This window comes from Pongo abelii, chromosome 1 (genome assembly GCF_028885655.2).
Source record: "Pongo abelii isolate AG06213 chromosome 1, NHGRI_mPonAbe1-v2.0_pri, whole genome shotgun sequence".
Taxonomy (NCBI): domain Eukaryota; kingdom Metazoa; phylum Chordata; class Mammalia; order Primates; family Hominidae; genus Pongo; species Pongo abelii.
The window spans coordinates 76410023-76426478 of NC_071985.2; the positions used below are offsets into that span (position 1 = coordinate 76410023).

The 16456-nt window shown below is 42.0% G+C and overlaps 1 protein-coding gene across 14 annotated transcripts in view; it reads left to right on the forward strand.

Annotated features, from left to right (window-relative positions):
• Positions 1-6443, forward strand: part of ANKRD45 (ankyrin repeat domain 45) — a 109239-nt gene extending 102796 nt beyond the window's left edge. For 13 of the 14 annotated variants that reach the window (XM_063716958.1, XM_054525106.1, XM_054525130.2 and 10 more), the window contains one exon: positions 1101-5422. In XM_063716958.1, the coding sequence (XP_063573028.1) occupies positions 1101-1171 (71 nt within the window). In that variant the 3' untranslated portion in view covers positions 1172-5422. Of the gene's footprint in view, positions 1-1100; positions 5423-6297 lie in introns of those variants that run through there. The other variant, XR_008511391.2, reaches the window with a different exon arrangement.
• The last annotated feature ends 10013 nt before the right edge of the window (positions 6444-16456 follow it).

The following is a 16456-nucleotide window of genomic DNA, read 5'->3' on the forward strand; positions in this document are numbered from 1 at the left end:
CTAAGTGCTCTATGTGATCAGAGAAGCCTAAGTATAAAGATAAAGCATCATGAAGAAAGAAGAGTTTCCTGAGAGGATGGGTAGCCAGTGTGGAGTATGAAGGAGATTCCAGAATGAAAGCACAATATTATGATCAAAAGTGGAAATGTGGGGAATAAGGAAGTGGCCAGTACCCATATGGCTGATTGTAGTTGAGTCTGTGTCAAGGTACAGTAGAAATGTAGAAAATAGAGTTATTGCAATGTTAACATGTGATCATTTTATTAAAACTACTAAATTGTAAGTGTAGAAGTTTCAGCTTTATTTTTTGGGCAGTGAGATGTCATTTCAAGGCTTTAGGGTGGGAGAGAAGAGAGATTAAGTACGGAGGATAATCTGGCCTTGTTTGCAAAATGGATTGGAGGGAGAGGAGACTAGAGAAAGTGAGTATAGTTTAAGAGTGAGATAATTAAGACCTGAATTATTTTTTATTTTTTAAGATTTTGTGATTGCTTAATTTGTTTTTCAATTACAATTTTTTTTTTAGAGACAGGGTCTTGCTATGTTACCCAGGCTGAACTTGAATTCCTGGGTTCAAACAGTCCTCCTGCCTCAGCCTCCTAAGTAGCTGGGACTATTGGATATACAGTTATTCCCACCTCTCCACCAGTACCATTAACCTGGCCCAACAATCCCCCCTCCTTCCCTTCTCACCTGTGAAGATTTGCCTCTCTCCCCCGACCCCTTATATCACATGTTCTCTAAGCACCTTCATATCACAGAATGTTAGATCTTGATGGAACCTCTGAAATGAACCCTGACTTTGCAGTGAAGAAAGTGAAGACAAGAGAGGTTTAGCGGTTTATTCAAAGTTATTCTCATCAGTGGCAGAACTAGGGACAATAATACTGATTATATGGGAAATGTGATCTCACAGCTTTAAATATAATGAATAGGAGAGACTATTTGAATGACATACCAACAACCCTAGGGTTGAATTAGTAGCTGGTTCAGCCTGAGACAATCTAATTTATTCTATGCTTATTTTCTTAAAAACTGGCTTCATTTTGTTTCATATTGCAAACTAATTAAATGTAATTTTAAAATCTGTTTCCTTTCAGGTCAAGTGAAAAGTGCCAAATCTATAACAAGCCATGACCAGAAGAGAAGTCAAGATGATACCTCCCACTGAACATACGCTCTGTAAAAGGCCACATTTTCTTCTAGTATCTGAAAGGCAAACCTATTCATGCCATTTGAAATCGAGAAAACAGATGTGGGTTTCTTTAAGTATTTAAGTACAACATTACATCACTCTTGTTTTGTTTGACCTGTTCAGCATGCTTATGTCCGGACTCTGGCCTCGCCTCTGCTCCTCCAAGCACAGCCCCATGTGAGTTTCACGTGCTCCTTCAGGAAAGCACTTGGGTATAAATCATTCATGAAGACCATACGGAGGCTTTAAGAACTACTCAGAGAATCTAATAATTTTCTGTGTAATTGAGGCATTCCATATAAAAGGACATATTTGGCTATTTCCAGAGAAAAAATTTGTTCTCCCTGTCTAAAAAGGAAATCTTATGGAATGACACTTGGAGCAAGGATATATTAAGACCAGCTTGGATTAGGAGCCTCTGGGTACAACTATCACTTTTTATGTCCAAAATTAAAATTCACCTGTGAGGTGGGGTGTACCTCTGAGTAAAACCCCTCTTTATCTTTGACCTCCTTCTATCTGTAAATTAATAAACACAAATCTGTATAGTTTTATACTTAGAAGAGGTCTCCTATTCTATAAGGCTGGCAATACAGATATTGTAACTGGACTGAAGGCCATTTCCCCTCCCATTCTGTTTTATATTTCCTAGGTTTTAAGTAGGATAGTTGGTTTCATATTGGTGGTTTGGAAAGCCTTTTTTCTAATTTATTTAATCAGGCACCTCAACCTTCTCTTACATTGTGACTTTATGGAAAAGTTTTATAGAAAAGAAAATGGTTTTTAAAAAGCACTTATTGTTTGTTCTTATGACTTTCTCTTCTTTGTCCTGTTCTGAAAGCTAGTTTTCCGTTATGGGGAGAAGGAAAAGGAATGGGTAATTCAGTAATACTTTGTCAGTTGACATTTATTTAACCATGGTTTTGAGGTAACCCTGTTTTAAATGTCTCCCAAAGTTTTTAGTTTTTTATCCTTTTAATGTATGAGCAATTCAGTTTCAATTTTTTAAAGCAAAAGAACACTGCAGTAACTTTCACCCACCTTTTTGGCTGACCCAGTGGGTGTTTATGGAGCAGTACAAAGAAGACCTGTGTTTTCTCCTTTTTCTTTTTTCCTTCCTTCTCCCTTCTCTCTTCCCTTCCCCTTCTCCTTCCATTCCCTTCCCCTCCCTTCCCCTCCCTTCCCCTCCCTTCCCCTCCCTTCCTCTCCCTTCCCCTCCCTTCCTCTCCCTTCCCCTCCCTTCCTCTCCCTTCCCCTCCCTTCCCCTCCCTTCCCCTCCCTTCTCTCCCTTCCCCTCCCTTCCCCTCCCTTCCCCCCCTTCCCCCCCTTCCCCTCCCTTCCCCTCCCTTCCCCTCCCTTCCCCTCCCTTCCCCTCCCTTCCCCTCCCCCTCCTCTTCTCTCTCCTCCTCCTCTTCCCTCTCCTCCTCCTCCTTCTTCCTCTCTTATCTCTCTCTCTCTCTCTTCACCCCCGCAACCCAACCCCTTCTTGACAGGGTCTCCCTCTCCTGCCCAGGCTGGAATGCAGTGGAGTTATCATGATCATAGCTCACTGTAACCTGTAACTCCTGCACTCAAGTGATCCTCCCACCATGCTTGGGTAATTGAAAAATAAACATTTGCAGGCTGGGTGCTGGCTCACACCTGTAATCCAAGCACTTTGGGAGGCTGAGGCAGGTGGATCACCTGAGGTCAGCGGTTTGAGACAAGCCTGGCCAACATGGTGAAACCCTGTCTCTACTAAAAATACAAAAATTTAGCTGTATATGGTGGCATGCGCCTGTAATCCCAGTGACTTGGGAGGCTGAGGCAGGAGAATCACCTGAGCTCGGGAGGTGGAGGTTGCAGTGAGCCAAGATCGCACTACTGCATTCCAGCCTGGGTGACAGAGCGAGACTCCATCTCAAAAAATAATAATAAAAACAAATAAACATTTGCAGAGATAGGGTCTTGCTACGTTTCCCAGGCTGGTCTTTGAGTTCCTGGCCTCAAGCATTCCTCCTGACTTGGCTTCCCAAAGTCCTGGGATTACAGCTGTGAATCACTATGCCTAGCCCATTTTCTTAATACAGTATATTGTGCAAAGACCAGTGTCCTTAAGGACTGCAATAATTTAGGAAAAGTCCAGGTACCATTTTTGTCCTTTCTACTCTAACTCTACATTTTCTGAGCTTGGATTTTGAATACAACATTACTTTCCAGGAGTGTGTTCCAGATTAGGGAGGGATTCCTGGATTCTTACTTCAAAGATTTCTAAATTAGACCAAGGCATTTCTGGAGACCCCTTAGTATAAAATAAACCTATTTTCCCTCTTTATTAATCTTTCAATCCTTATCCTCAAACTTTTTATAGCTTTTGATACATTTGCTGATGCTATTTTTAAACTCCTTGTGTTGGCACTTTTATGCCAATTATGATTCCTCTACTCTCTTAAAACTGCTTTTCTAACTCCTTCACCAGTTCCTCTTCTTCCTCTTGCCCCTACTTGTGGGAATTTCTCAAAATTCAGTCCTAACCTTTGGTAAAGCAATCTGTAATTCTCTATTCCATGACCTTCCCTGTCGCCAGTATTATGAAGAATGAGTCTTTCCCTCTTTAGGGCACCCATAGTGCTAATAGCCTCATACTGTATTCTACTTAATTGTTCACAGGTTTGTCTTTCTGTGTGAATTGTAAGCTTTTTGAGGGTAGGGATTTTGTTTTGTTCTTTTTTTATACCTAAAAAGTCCATAAAACAGTAAGTTAGTAAATAACTGAATGAATTATCTTTTAGTAATACCTTATACATAGAACTCATTACCTCTTCATTAATTTATAGAGCTTGTGCACCTTTATAAAAATGACTCCCAACACTTATCTCCATATCTTGCCCCATTTTAACTCCTACTCCTCTAGCAGATAAGCCACACATACATCCAACATTGTAACTCTACGCCTAATTTCTCCTCTGACCTTCTATTTTCTAAGCCTTCACCTTGAATGTCACTTTACTTTCTGGCATGTGAACCAAGTGATTACCAACAGATTCCTGGATCTCATGTCAAAGATTCCTTTGATGTGAGAATCTGAATATTTATTTATATCTATAGATTTACAATTTTAGTCCATTTTGAGAGTTATAGTATCTCTTGTTACATATTGTTACATTGAATTATAGATATATTCATAGGCAACTTTAAATACCCTTAGGCTTTGAGTTTGAGCTGTTACGTAGGTAGCTGCATGGCTTTTTCTGAACATCCACAAAGTAATTACTATTCAAAGTGCATACTAATAAATCAATGAAGCCTCCACATTATTTGGGAAGTAGTCAATCAAAGGCTAAATTCAATGTTATGATAACTTTTAGGCAGTAGTTCTTTAGACTTCTGTATTTAATTGAACAGAAAAAATGTAAAAAAATAAGGGGAGGAGATTGATAGACATCATTAATAAAACAACTACTATCTACTATCACTATCATTTAACAAAAGACATTTTAACACCAGAAAAGGGAAGAGATCTCAGTGTAGGGCTCTACCCTTTAAGTTAAATAAATTAAGCTTTATTATAGATCTTTATGTTGTATTTATTTTTCTTATTTTGTCATATATGATGGAACTTTTGTCATGAATCAGAACTGGCCTGTGGTCCAGCCTTTGAGAACTACTGCTCTGGACTAAGTAGATTGCTATTTAGATTAACATGATGCCCCCAGATTGTAAAGGACTGACACTTGCCCCCATGTTCAATCTAATATGTGGTAGATTGTATTTTCCAGGATGGCCACATCTCCCTTCCCACATGCTCTTCTTACAATATGGTCATGACATTCCTCGCATAGAGAGATGTGTCTGTTCTTTCCTCTTGAATATGGGCAGGCTTGTCACTACAGTGGAAGTGATTCTATGTGATTTCTGAGGCTAGATCATAAAAGGTGATGAGGCCTCTGCCTAACTAGGGGAAATGCTTTCTCTTGAGATGCTCACTCTTGACCAGGCTATAGAGAGATTCCTCCACAGTTCCTCCACAGGCAGGAACTGAGGCCCCAGCCCACAACCTTGGTTGAGCTCTAGCCTGCAGTCATCCCCAACTTGCCAGCCATATGAGTGAGCCATCTTAGAAGTAGATCCTCCAGTCAAGCCAGCCCAGCTGATGCTGTGTGGAGTGGAGACAAGCCTTCTGTGCTGAGCCATGCAAAAAATTGCAGATTTGTGAATGAAATAAATGATTGTTATTGTTTTAAGCTACTCAGTTTTGTGTTTGTTACTTAACAATATATAATTCACAAATTGTATAACTTGGAAGTGAGAAATTGACATAACAAAACCTAAAATACATGGCATTGTCTTTGGGACTATATGGTAGAGGACAGAAAGGCCTGGAGAAAGGTGTGGGTGAAAGCTACAGGCCTTCAAGTACAATATTAGCAGAAGTCCTAGGGTCTTCTAGGAGACTATTGGTGAGTTTATAGTAAAGAGAGGAAAATGTTATTGGAAGCTGGAGAAACCCTTGTTAGGAGATGGTGGGTAATTTTGGCCACATTTTGTCTAAGGAATGAACTCGATGACCCTGCTAAGGGTATTTCCAGACTGAGTGTGGCTTCTACTAAATGAGGAGAGAGAGAAACTGAGAAGGAACATTTCAGCTTTCAAATAAATTTTAGGATTTAGAAGATATAGAAAACAGCCAGTGCTCACTGGCTTTGACAATAAAATTGCTTTTCAATCCTATCCTTTCTAGATGGCAAAAAGTTCTCCACCTAAGGAATGGTTTCTGGGAAAAGATAAAATCCATGGTGGAATTATAAAGTCATTTGTTAAGAATTCAGAAATATCTAAGGTGGTGCCTCATAGAACCTTTCAGACTTTAGGTGGGCTTTCTCCATGCAGCTGGGAAGGTGGCCTCCAGCTGCTCTGAGGGGTCATCATCACAACTAAACCTAAGTGGAGAGAGAACAGCTGTCTCCCAATAATGGAATATACCAACCTAGGGAACCATCTAATTGGTGTTGTCTGAGTCCATGCCCACTCCTGAACTAATTATAATGTTAGGAGGATGGGAAACTGACTAACCCCCCTATGTTTTGTGTCTATCTCAATTAAATAGTATTGTCTCTTTTCAGAAGATGGAGTTGGGAGAAAACACTGGGCAGCCTCTCAGCACTCAACTTCCCAAACTGACCAGAATCTCCTTCAGCTGGATTTATAAAAAATGGTGAAATATAACTTTATTATTGCTTTAAAAAAAAAAAAAAAGCTCCATGGGAAAGGATAAAAAATTTGATCACCCTATATTTTAGTTATTGCTTTCTTTAGCTTTCAGAACTATGTGTAAGCTAACTGACTTTATGGATTTCCTCCAAGTTTTCCTGAAGTATGAGGATTTTTCTAAAGGCCATTGGGAATCTGGACTTCGAAACTTAAATTCAACCTACAGGAGTTTTAGCTGCAGGGCTTAGGTGAACCGAGTGAGCCTGAGGGGACAGCAGTAGGATAGGAACTAGGCAGAACCTGGAAGGGCATTACTCAAACTGAGTAGTGCTGAGATCAGTTTGACTAAGGAGAGAGTCAAACTTAATTTTGAGAGGAATCAAGGTGACAGCCAGTATAGATAAGGTGAAGATCTGAATGGGAGGGTAGTGAACTTGGTAATGAGGTGAGTTAAGTAAAGGCAGAAGAGGGAAGAGTAAGGAATGGGTCTCTTAGGAATGGGTCTGTGAATAAGACAATTATTTTTTAACATAGTCCTTGACATTATAGTAGGGATGAGCTCAGTGGCTTAAAAGAATCACATCAGTTTGTACAAAAAAGGAAGTCATAAAGAATATTTTAGGAGCTAGTATGTGGGCAGCAATGTTGCTTGTCACAGTCATAGAGCTGTTGATTAGAATTGTGTTTAGTCTGAAGTAGGAATTGAGACTCACTTGCCACAGGTTTCATGATACATAGTGAAGGTGTAATCTTACTGCTGTGATGTTCTCCTTAGTGCCCTCAGGAAGATGATGTGCAGCAACCTTGATGAATGTGGTATAGGAATGAGAGAGTAGAATTTGTCACAAAACAACTCTTCCTTGAAAGTAACCCACCAATTGATGATTATTGTTCATTTGTTTAATATTTATACTGTATTTGTTTTTAGTAATTATATTTGAGGCAAGAAGTATATAAGTTAAGCATCATGGAATTTGGGATGCATTTGTCCTCCCATGAAGAATGGGTAACATTGTTTCTTCAAATTAAGGACTGGAAACCAATGATGGATAGGAGTTAGGAAAATGGGAGTGAGAAACATTGAAAAGGAAGGAGAGGTAGAAAAATAAAATGAAACAGTATGACTGAAAAAGAATTAGAGAGGAGACACGACTGTGTTGAAGAGGGTTAGGGCTGAGCCAGATGGTGTTGGCATAAGAAATATAGAGTATATATTAAAAATATAGAAGGAGATTCTGTCTACATTAATATCTTTGACCATTTCAGCTATTATGTTGTTTTGGGACAATCAAAGATGGGAGAGACCGAACAGAGTGAGTTCAGGAAAGGTCTTTATTAAAAGGTGATCATCTGGCTCAGTAGGACTAGCGTCCAGGAAAGTCTGAGCCCTGGACAAAGAAAGCAGCCACCTTTTAAGCAGTCAGTGGCCAGGAGCTACATGATGCAGGAAGCGTACTTACAGAAGTGAGAACAAAGGCAGTTGATCAGTCTTTTACATTTATCTATACTATATGTTCCACATCCCTGGGAAACCATGTTTCTGTATTAACCTTGTAACTTTGCAGCTGCGCTAGGGAGGTGAAGCAGGAACTCGCTGAGCGTCAAGGAATGTGAAACTAGCAAGTACAGATAAGGCTTGCTGAGCACAGAAGGAAAAACAGGCTGTTAGTGTTCTTTTCTAACTTAGACAACGGGGGGGACTACACCACACTTAGCTTTTGAAGGAAAAAGTAAAAATTGTTGGTTTTCTTTGATTATACTGGTAAAATTCATGAATTCCTTCTTCATCCCCCCCTTTGGTGCTTGCCATAAATGTAGATTAATAAAGAGCACCAAAATAGTTTATTTTATCTTGTGTAGGCACATATTTTTCCTGGGGGACTGGTTGGTATTTTTGTAGTGCTATCATTTTGGTGATAGTTGTTTGGTCCACTATTGCTTTAATAGTAGACTGGATGCTTCTGATGAGGAGAGGTCAAAGACAAGGCAGTATTAGACATCCTCCAATTATAGCTATAAAACCAATTATCAAAGTTTTAAAGCCTCCAAACCATGAGAACCATTCTCTAAAAAGTGAGTTTGGGCTTCACCCGGACCAAGTCTGGACTGGGATTTGGGCTAACTTCCACATTCTGGCAGTAATTTCCATAACAGCTCTTCTGTTATAATTGATCTGTAAGCAACAGTTGGTTAAATTAAGCTTACCACAAACTCCTTCTTCTGACGCTAGGAGATAGTCCAATGCTAGTCTGTTTTGGTATATAGCATCTCTCATTTGAGTGGCCTGTATGGCTAACAGATCTAAGGCTTGGGCTGTCTCATTGACTATAATCTCTAGTACTACTTGCAATTTTATAATTTGGTTTAACATGTAAATAGGGGTGCGGTAGCCCCATGATCCATCTTGGGCCTATGTAGCTGGCCCATATTATTTGATAATTCTTTTAGGAGGCCATTTGTTATCTTTCCAGCTACCTATCTTAATGTCCTTTTTTATGTTTGTATTTATCTTTTCTACAGTACTTGTCTGAGTAAAGACGTTTCTTCTGGTCCTTTTTTTTCTCTTCATTATAGACTGGGTAACTTAACTCTTCCCCTTGTTTCAGTGGGAGCAAGAAGGAGGATGGTCTTATTGTCTCTAACACACAGGCTCTGGTCCATTTCTTGGGCAATAGTTGATAGGCTTTTGTCCCACAGATCCAGTATAGTCCTGCTGGTGCTCTCCAAACATTTGGAGCATCTAGTTGATACCACAACTGATTCAGCACTGGAAACTGAGAGGGTTAAAATATGGTACAGAGGAATTGTCTATGAAGCTTCTCCACTGTGTCTTGTTCTTAGACTCTTTAAAATATTGTTGACCTAGACAGGTTGTATCTCCTGCTGGAGTCTGAAAGTCTTTTCCCCATTGTGCTATGCAGTATCTTCCAATGATAGGGGTTTTTAATAGCCAGACACTTGGGTTTGCATTGAACTTTGTAACAAATCCTGGTATGGTAAAGTTATCTTGTGGCATTAGTTCTCTAGCCTCCCACGGCCATTGGTCACCTATACAGGTACCTCCATATATATAACATGAAGTGACTCCAAGATGAGTAGCAATTCTTTCAGCTAGCTGAGCGAATAGGTTCTCGGCTGATATTGGTGGAATCTGAACTTTTGGCTTCTTGGGGTTAAAATGTTTATTGAAGGATTTGAAAAACCTGAACTGTGACATTGGACTGATTTGAACTTTAGCTCGTTGAGTCTTTTTAATAATGACTAATGGAACACCTAGGTTTGCTCCTTCTCGATCAAAGCTTAGCTCTCCTTGATGTCCTTTAGTCCAAAAAGGTATGTTTGTCTATAACACGGTCAGATTAAGGGGGTTGCATGTTTTAGTCGCACAACCAATCTTTGCTTCTTGGCTGGCAAGTAGAGGTATTCTCCCTGTATATAGGTGTTGGTTGAACTCATGTGTGGTCCATTGAATGTTACAATCAGGACATTCTTCTTTTGGTTCTCCTATTATGATATTAGCAGCTTTACTGCTGACTCTTTCCTGTCTTAACTTCTTGCAGACTTCTCCTAGATTGTTTAGGTTGCTGAGGTTGGCAGCCTGACAGGCATCAAAATATATAGAAACAGATACTTTATGTGAATAAGGGAATACCTGTGTTTTGCTTATGAGTTTTCTAGTTCCAACATCTTTAGGACTGGACTTTGAGGTATGGGGAAACAAAGGTTTCCCTATTTGGATTTCAAACCAGAAGTCATAGGGTGGAAGGCCTGGATCATAACATACTTGAGGTTGCCCATTTCCTGGGTCACAGACAGAGTAGCTGGTTTGATTATAAACACATGTCTCCGGGGGAGTTCCTGTCCTGTACATTTATAATAAGTTTGATATAACAGAGTCTTAATTATATTTTTACCAGACCAAGCTTCTATTATACAATGATAGCAGTTATCTTGGTTTCCTCCTGTGCCTGCTAACATTATTGATATTAGTGTGATCAAGCTTATACTATGCACGGGCATCCTCCTAGGCAACAAGTTTGATAGCAATTGCAAAGATAGCATGACACCAAGACAATCGGTAGAAGCAATAGTATAACTACACTTGCAAATTCAATCTATATTTACTTATCTGGCACTGACTTCCTTAGGCTTCAGCCGTGCATAGACTAGTCAGCTTCTGGTTGTGTGACTAGAGCAGAGCTTGACGTTTCCTCAAGCTTCAGCCATGCATTGACTGACCAGTCTCTGGTGTGTTTGGAGCAGGGTGGTCATCTTTTCCTGCTGTGCCTTGGTTTCTCTGCAAGATCAGTTGAGTTGGATGATCTGGATCTTGCTGACTCGTCCACTGGTCTTGGACTGAGGCTGCAGGTTTCAGTCAGCTGTGATGGATCCAAGGTGTAATACCTGTAACTTTAACATCAATAGGGGTAGACATGATCATGATATGGGGGCCATCCCATAAGGGTCCAAGGGTGGTAGGATTCCAGCATTTAACAAGTACATGGTCCCCAGGTTGAAAGGGATGTATTGCATCTGTAAGGCTAACAGGTATTCTTTCTCTTATCTATCTTTGTACTTCTTATATTACCTCACCTAATGCTTGCATTTGTCTTCTTAGGGTCAGTTCTCCAGTTTCCTTTAAATCTCCTTTCACCTGAGCTATAAGTGGGGGTGGTTGGCCGTTCACTAACTCCTAGGGTGAATACCCAGTTAACTTAGTAGGGGTACACCTGGCTCAGAGAAGGACCATGGGAAATACCTGATCCCACCTTAAATGAGTCTCTTGGCAAAACTTCTTCAACAGTTGTTTCAGTGTCTGGTTCATCCTTTGAACTTTTTTAGAACTTTGTGGGCCATAGGCTGTATGCAGTCTCCATTTAATCTTTAACATCTGAGTTAGTTGCTATACTACTTCTGTCACAAAAGCTGGTCCGTTGTCTGAGCCTAAAGTTAGAGGCAGTCCAAATCTAGGAATAATGTCTTTTATTAATATCCTGGTTACTTCTCATGCCTTTTCTGTCCTGCTGGGGAATGCCTTGACCCACCCTGAAAAGGTGCAGACAAACACTAACATGTACCAATAGCCTCCAGCCCGAGGCAGTTCAGTAAAGTCTACAAGTAGGTTTTCACATGGCACTGCTCCTGTTTCTTGAATTCCTGGGGGCCAAGTAGGCCCTTGCCTTGGGTTATTCTGGGAGCAAGTAACACACTGCTCACAGATGGCTCGAGTGATGGCAGTTAGGTGTGGCACATAGAAATACTGCCCTACAAGAATTTCTAAAGCTGTTTTCCCCATGTGTATTCCTTGGTGAAACTGCTTTATAAATCGGGGGGCAATGGCTTCTGGAATGGCAAGCCTCCCATCTGAAAACTTCCACCAGCCTCCTTTTTGATAACTCCTGTTTTCCTGCATGAACTACGCCTTCTTGTTTGATGAGTAGTTAGGAGTCTCTGCAAGGGGAGGCTCTAATAAGGGCATAGTATAAGTCTCTTCTTTCTTTGTTATTTCTGTCGATGCAGCCCTTTTTGCTTCCTTGTCTGCTTTTCTGTTTCCTGTAGCCTTATCACTTCCTCCTGTTTGATGTCCTTTACAGTGGATGACTGCTACTTCCTTTGGAGCCCATACATCCTCTAGGAGCTGCTCTATTTCTTTTTTGTCTTTTATTTCCTTTCCTTCAGTAGTTAACAGTCCTCTTTCATTGTAAATGGGTCCATAAGCATGCAAGGTGGCAAAAGCATATCTTGAGTCAGTATAGATATTCACTAACTTTCCCTTCGCTAGAAATAGTGCTCTTATGAGAGCTATTAGTTCTGCCTTCTGCACTGAGGTTCCGACTGGTAGAGGGCAGGCCTAGGCCACCGAGCTTAATGTGACTACAGCATATCCAGCCTTTCTGATACCTTCGGATATGAAGTTGCTTCCATCAGTAAAATATTCAATGTCAGGGTCCTTTAGAGGCTGGTCTTTCAAGTCTTTTTGGCTTGAAAAGACCTCATCCACTGTTTCTATACAGCAGTGATACCCTGGGGCACATAACGGGGGCTTCCCATGCTCCTCATATTCTATTGGTAATGGTGTGGCCAGATTTAGGGTATTCACAGTCTCTAAGGTGATGTATGGATTCTCACATAGGAGCCCTTGGTATCTTAGCATCCTAGGGTTAGAGAGCCAACAATGTTCTCTCTGTTCCATCAGGGTGACAACTGTGTGGGGCAGCCGAATTATCAGCTTCTGTCAAAATGTGAGCTTGTTAGCATCCTTGGCTAACGAGGCAGTGGCGGCCAGCACCTTGAAACAGGGTGGCCATCCTATAGCCACCAAGTCTAGTTGCTTGGACAAATATGCTACAGGCTGATACCACGACCCTAGCATTTGCACTAAGACTCCTGTAGCCATTCCTTTTCTTTCATGAACATACAGGTAAAAGGGCTCTGTCATGTCCGGAAGCCCTAGTGCTGGTGCCTGGATTAAGGCTTTCTTGATTTTCTTGAAAGCCATATCCTGTTTCTTTTTTCAAAGGAGGGGCTTCTTTCCCCCCGCTTTCATCACCTCATATAAAGGTTTTGCTAGGAGCGAGTAGTTGGGGATCCATATGTGGCAGAAACCAGCTGCCCCTAGGAATTCCTGCACTGGCTGCCTTGTGTCTGGCTGAGGAATGCTACAGACAGTCTCTTTTCGCTCCTGCCCAAGCTCACACCACCCTTGGGAGATGTAAAAGCCAAGATACTGGACTCCTTGGCCACAGATCTGTGCCTTTTTCTTAGATACTTTATAGCCAGCTTTCCACAGCACTTGAAGGAGACTCTCTGTTCCTTGGATACATTCCTTTCTGGTGGGTGTGGCTAGCAACAAATCATCTATGTATTGCAGTAAGACACATTGGTCCTAGGTGGCGTGAAAGCCTTTAAGTCTGAGGCTAGTGCTTCTTCAAAGATAGTTGGGGAGTTTTTAAATCCTTGGGGAAGTCTAGTCCAGGCATACTGAGATGGGCCCCACTCAAAGGCAAAGATATCTCAGCTTACAGGGACCAATTGAATGCAGAAGAATGCATCTTTTATGTCTAAGCATGTGAACCAAGCAGCACTAGCAAGTATTTGTCCAAGCATAGTATACAGGTTAGGCATAATAGCATGCAGTGTAGCTGCCACCTTGTTGACTGCCCTTAAGTCTTGTACAGGCCGGTAGTCACCAGAAGGTTTTAACACTGGCAAAATAGGGGAGTATTCCATGAGGAAACACATCTTTTTATTATTCCAAACTCAAGGAGCCTTTTTAAGTGTTTTTCACTTCCTCGATTGGCCTTCATGGGAATGGGATATTGGCAGATCCACACTGGGTAGGTTCCTCATAGTAGCTTTACTATGACAGGTGCTTGATTCACTGCCAGCCCTGGGGGATTGTCTTCTGCCCAGACTCCTTGGTAACTTAACAAGTCTGTGAATAGTTTTTCTCCTTCAACCACACTATGTCTTTTTCCACACTCCTGGCAACTACTTTCATAAAGTCTCCATTCCTCTCGTTTTCAGGACTGTGAGTGTTAATACCATAGTCTTTCTTTGCCTTAGGCTTAAAGTCATATCTCCACTCAGTGTAAAGGAGATCTGAGCCTGCAGTTTTTATAATAAGTCTTTTCCCAATAGTGGCACTGGACAGTTTGGTAAGTATAAAAACTTGTGTTGGACCTCTCAGTCTCCAATCATACATCTCTTTGATTTGAAAAAAGGTGTCTTTTCTGTGATACCTGTGGCCCCAATAATATTAGCATAGTCTTTTGATAATGGCCCAATTGTTTGAGTCACAACTGCATTTTCAGCACCTGTGTCTACCATAAAGTCTATTTTTTGGCCCCCTACTACCATTGAGACCATAGGCTCCTCAGGGCCTAATGAGATGGAGCCTGGTCTGTCTCAGTCTTCAAGGTAGTCATTGGCTCCTGCCAGCCCAATTAGATCCATGTCGGATCCTACTACGCCTTGCCTAGCGGCGGAAGGAGGCCCTGTCCAGTCATTCTGTCCCTGGTTGTTACCCTTGTCCTTTTCTTTCTCTGGACATTCATCTTTCCAATGCTCTCTTTGCTTGTATCTCGCACATTGATCTCTCTCTAGTCTAGGCCGATCTTCCTGACCTGTCCTGGTCTCCTCACCTGGCCTAGCTTGTCCTCTACTGTGACTGCATCCATGACCCACGTCCATGTCTTCTTGCAAATCCAGTCTCTTTCAACCAGGGCTGTGGCCAAGAACTCTGCCTTTTCCTTCGCTCTACACTTGGCCTCCCACTTTGCTTCCTCATCTCGATTTACAAACACTTTGGTTGCTACCTGGATAAGCTGGGAAATGTTCATACCTTCAAACCCCTCCAGCTTCTGCAACTTTTGCTTAATGTCATTTTGTGCCTGACTCACGAATGCCACATTAGCCATGTACTGATTCCCTGCTGCCTCTGGGTCAAAAGGTGTGGAGAGCCGGTAAGTCTCATAAAGCCTCTCATAGAGCTCACTGGGACTTTCATCTGGTTTCTGACGAACCTCTGAAACCTTTCCAGTGTTTGTTGCCTTTTTCCATCCAGCCTTTATTCCTTGTATTAGAGCCTGTCGGTATCTCAGCAAGTTCAATGGCCCTTGGGTCTGATTTGGGTCTTTTCTATGGTTCCTTGTTTTGTACGAGCTACTAGAGTCTTACAATAATCTTCAAAGCAGGACTGTAGCCATTTTGGACAGGTCTGAATCACACTCAGCCAGGAGTCTAAGTATGGGAACTGATCAGGGTGCCCAGGCTGTTGTCCGACGCCAGTGACCACCCAAAACACTCGGCCAATTATTTCCCTATCTATGGTTCCCTTGGCCATCCACCTTACATTAAAGGAGGGCCAATTTCACAAAGGGTTCTTAGCCTCTGTGGTGTTAACTTCATTCCATAATCACCATCAAAGCCTCTCATAAAGTTCTTCAACATATATTCTAATGGAGTTGGTTTCAACACTTTTCCTCCCATTTCCTCCCTCATGGCACACTTTCACTCTCACTTTCACTCTCAGATTCACCAGACTGGGTCCTATTACCAGAGGTTCAGACACTGCTTAGCCAGGTCACAGCCAACTACTGCTGTGAAGCTATGAAGCTAATCCTGTTGGCCTTACACAGTGACCTATGTCTGGCTAGTCCCACAGTCACCTCGGAGGACACAGTCTGTGCTAAGAGATCTGCACCTCCCCACATCCATTCCTGCGTTGACCTCTCCCGATGTGTCTGGAATTTGTTCCTTCTGGTGGGTTCTTGGTCTCGCTGACTTCAAGAATGAAGCCGCGGACCCTCACAGTGAGTGTTAAAATTCTTAAAGATGGTGTGTCCAGAGTTTGTTCCTTCAGATGTTCAGATGTGTCCAGAGTTTCTTCCTTCCAGTGGGTTTGTGGTCTCACTTGACTTCAGGAGTAAAGCCGCAGACCTTCGCAGGGTTACAGCTCTTAAAGGTGGCACGTCCAGAGTTGTTTGTTCCTCCCAGTGGGTTCATGGTCTTGCTGACTTCAGGAGTGAAACCGCAGACCTTCGCAGTGAGTGTTACAGCTCATAAAGGTAGTGCAGACCCAAAGAGAGAGCAGCGAAAGAACAAAGCTTCCACAGCATGGAAGGGGGACCCCAGCGGGTTGCTGCTGCTGGCTCAGGTGGCCAGCTTTGATTCTCTTATTTGGCCCTGCCCGCGTCCTGCTGATTGGTCCATTTTACAGAGCACTGATTGGTCCATTTTACAGAGTGCTGATTGGTCTGTTTTTACAGAGTGCTGACTGGTGCATTTACAAACCTTTAGCTAGACACAGAGTGCTGATTGGTATGTTTTTACAGAGTGCTGATTGGTGCATTTACAAACCTTTAGCTAGACAGAAAAGTTCTCCAAGTCCCTACTCGACCCAGGAAGTCCAGGTGGCTTCACCTCTCACTGAGACCATACCTTTACACACTTTCACACACCTCCCCTGCCCCAGGACTCCTCATCGGATGAAACGAGCCTCTCTTGTGCCCCAGGTGAGCCTACTTAGGCTCCCACATTCACACACATACACACACCACTCCTAACCTA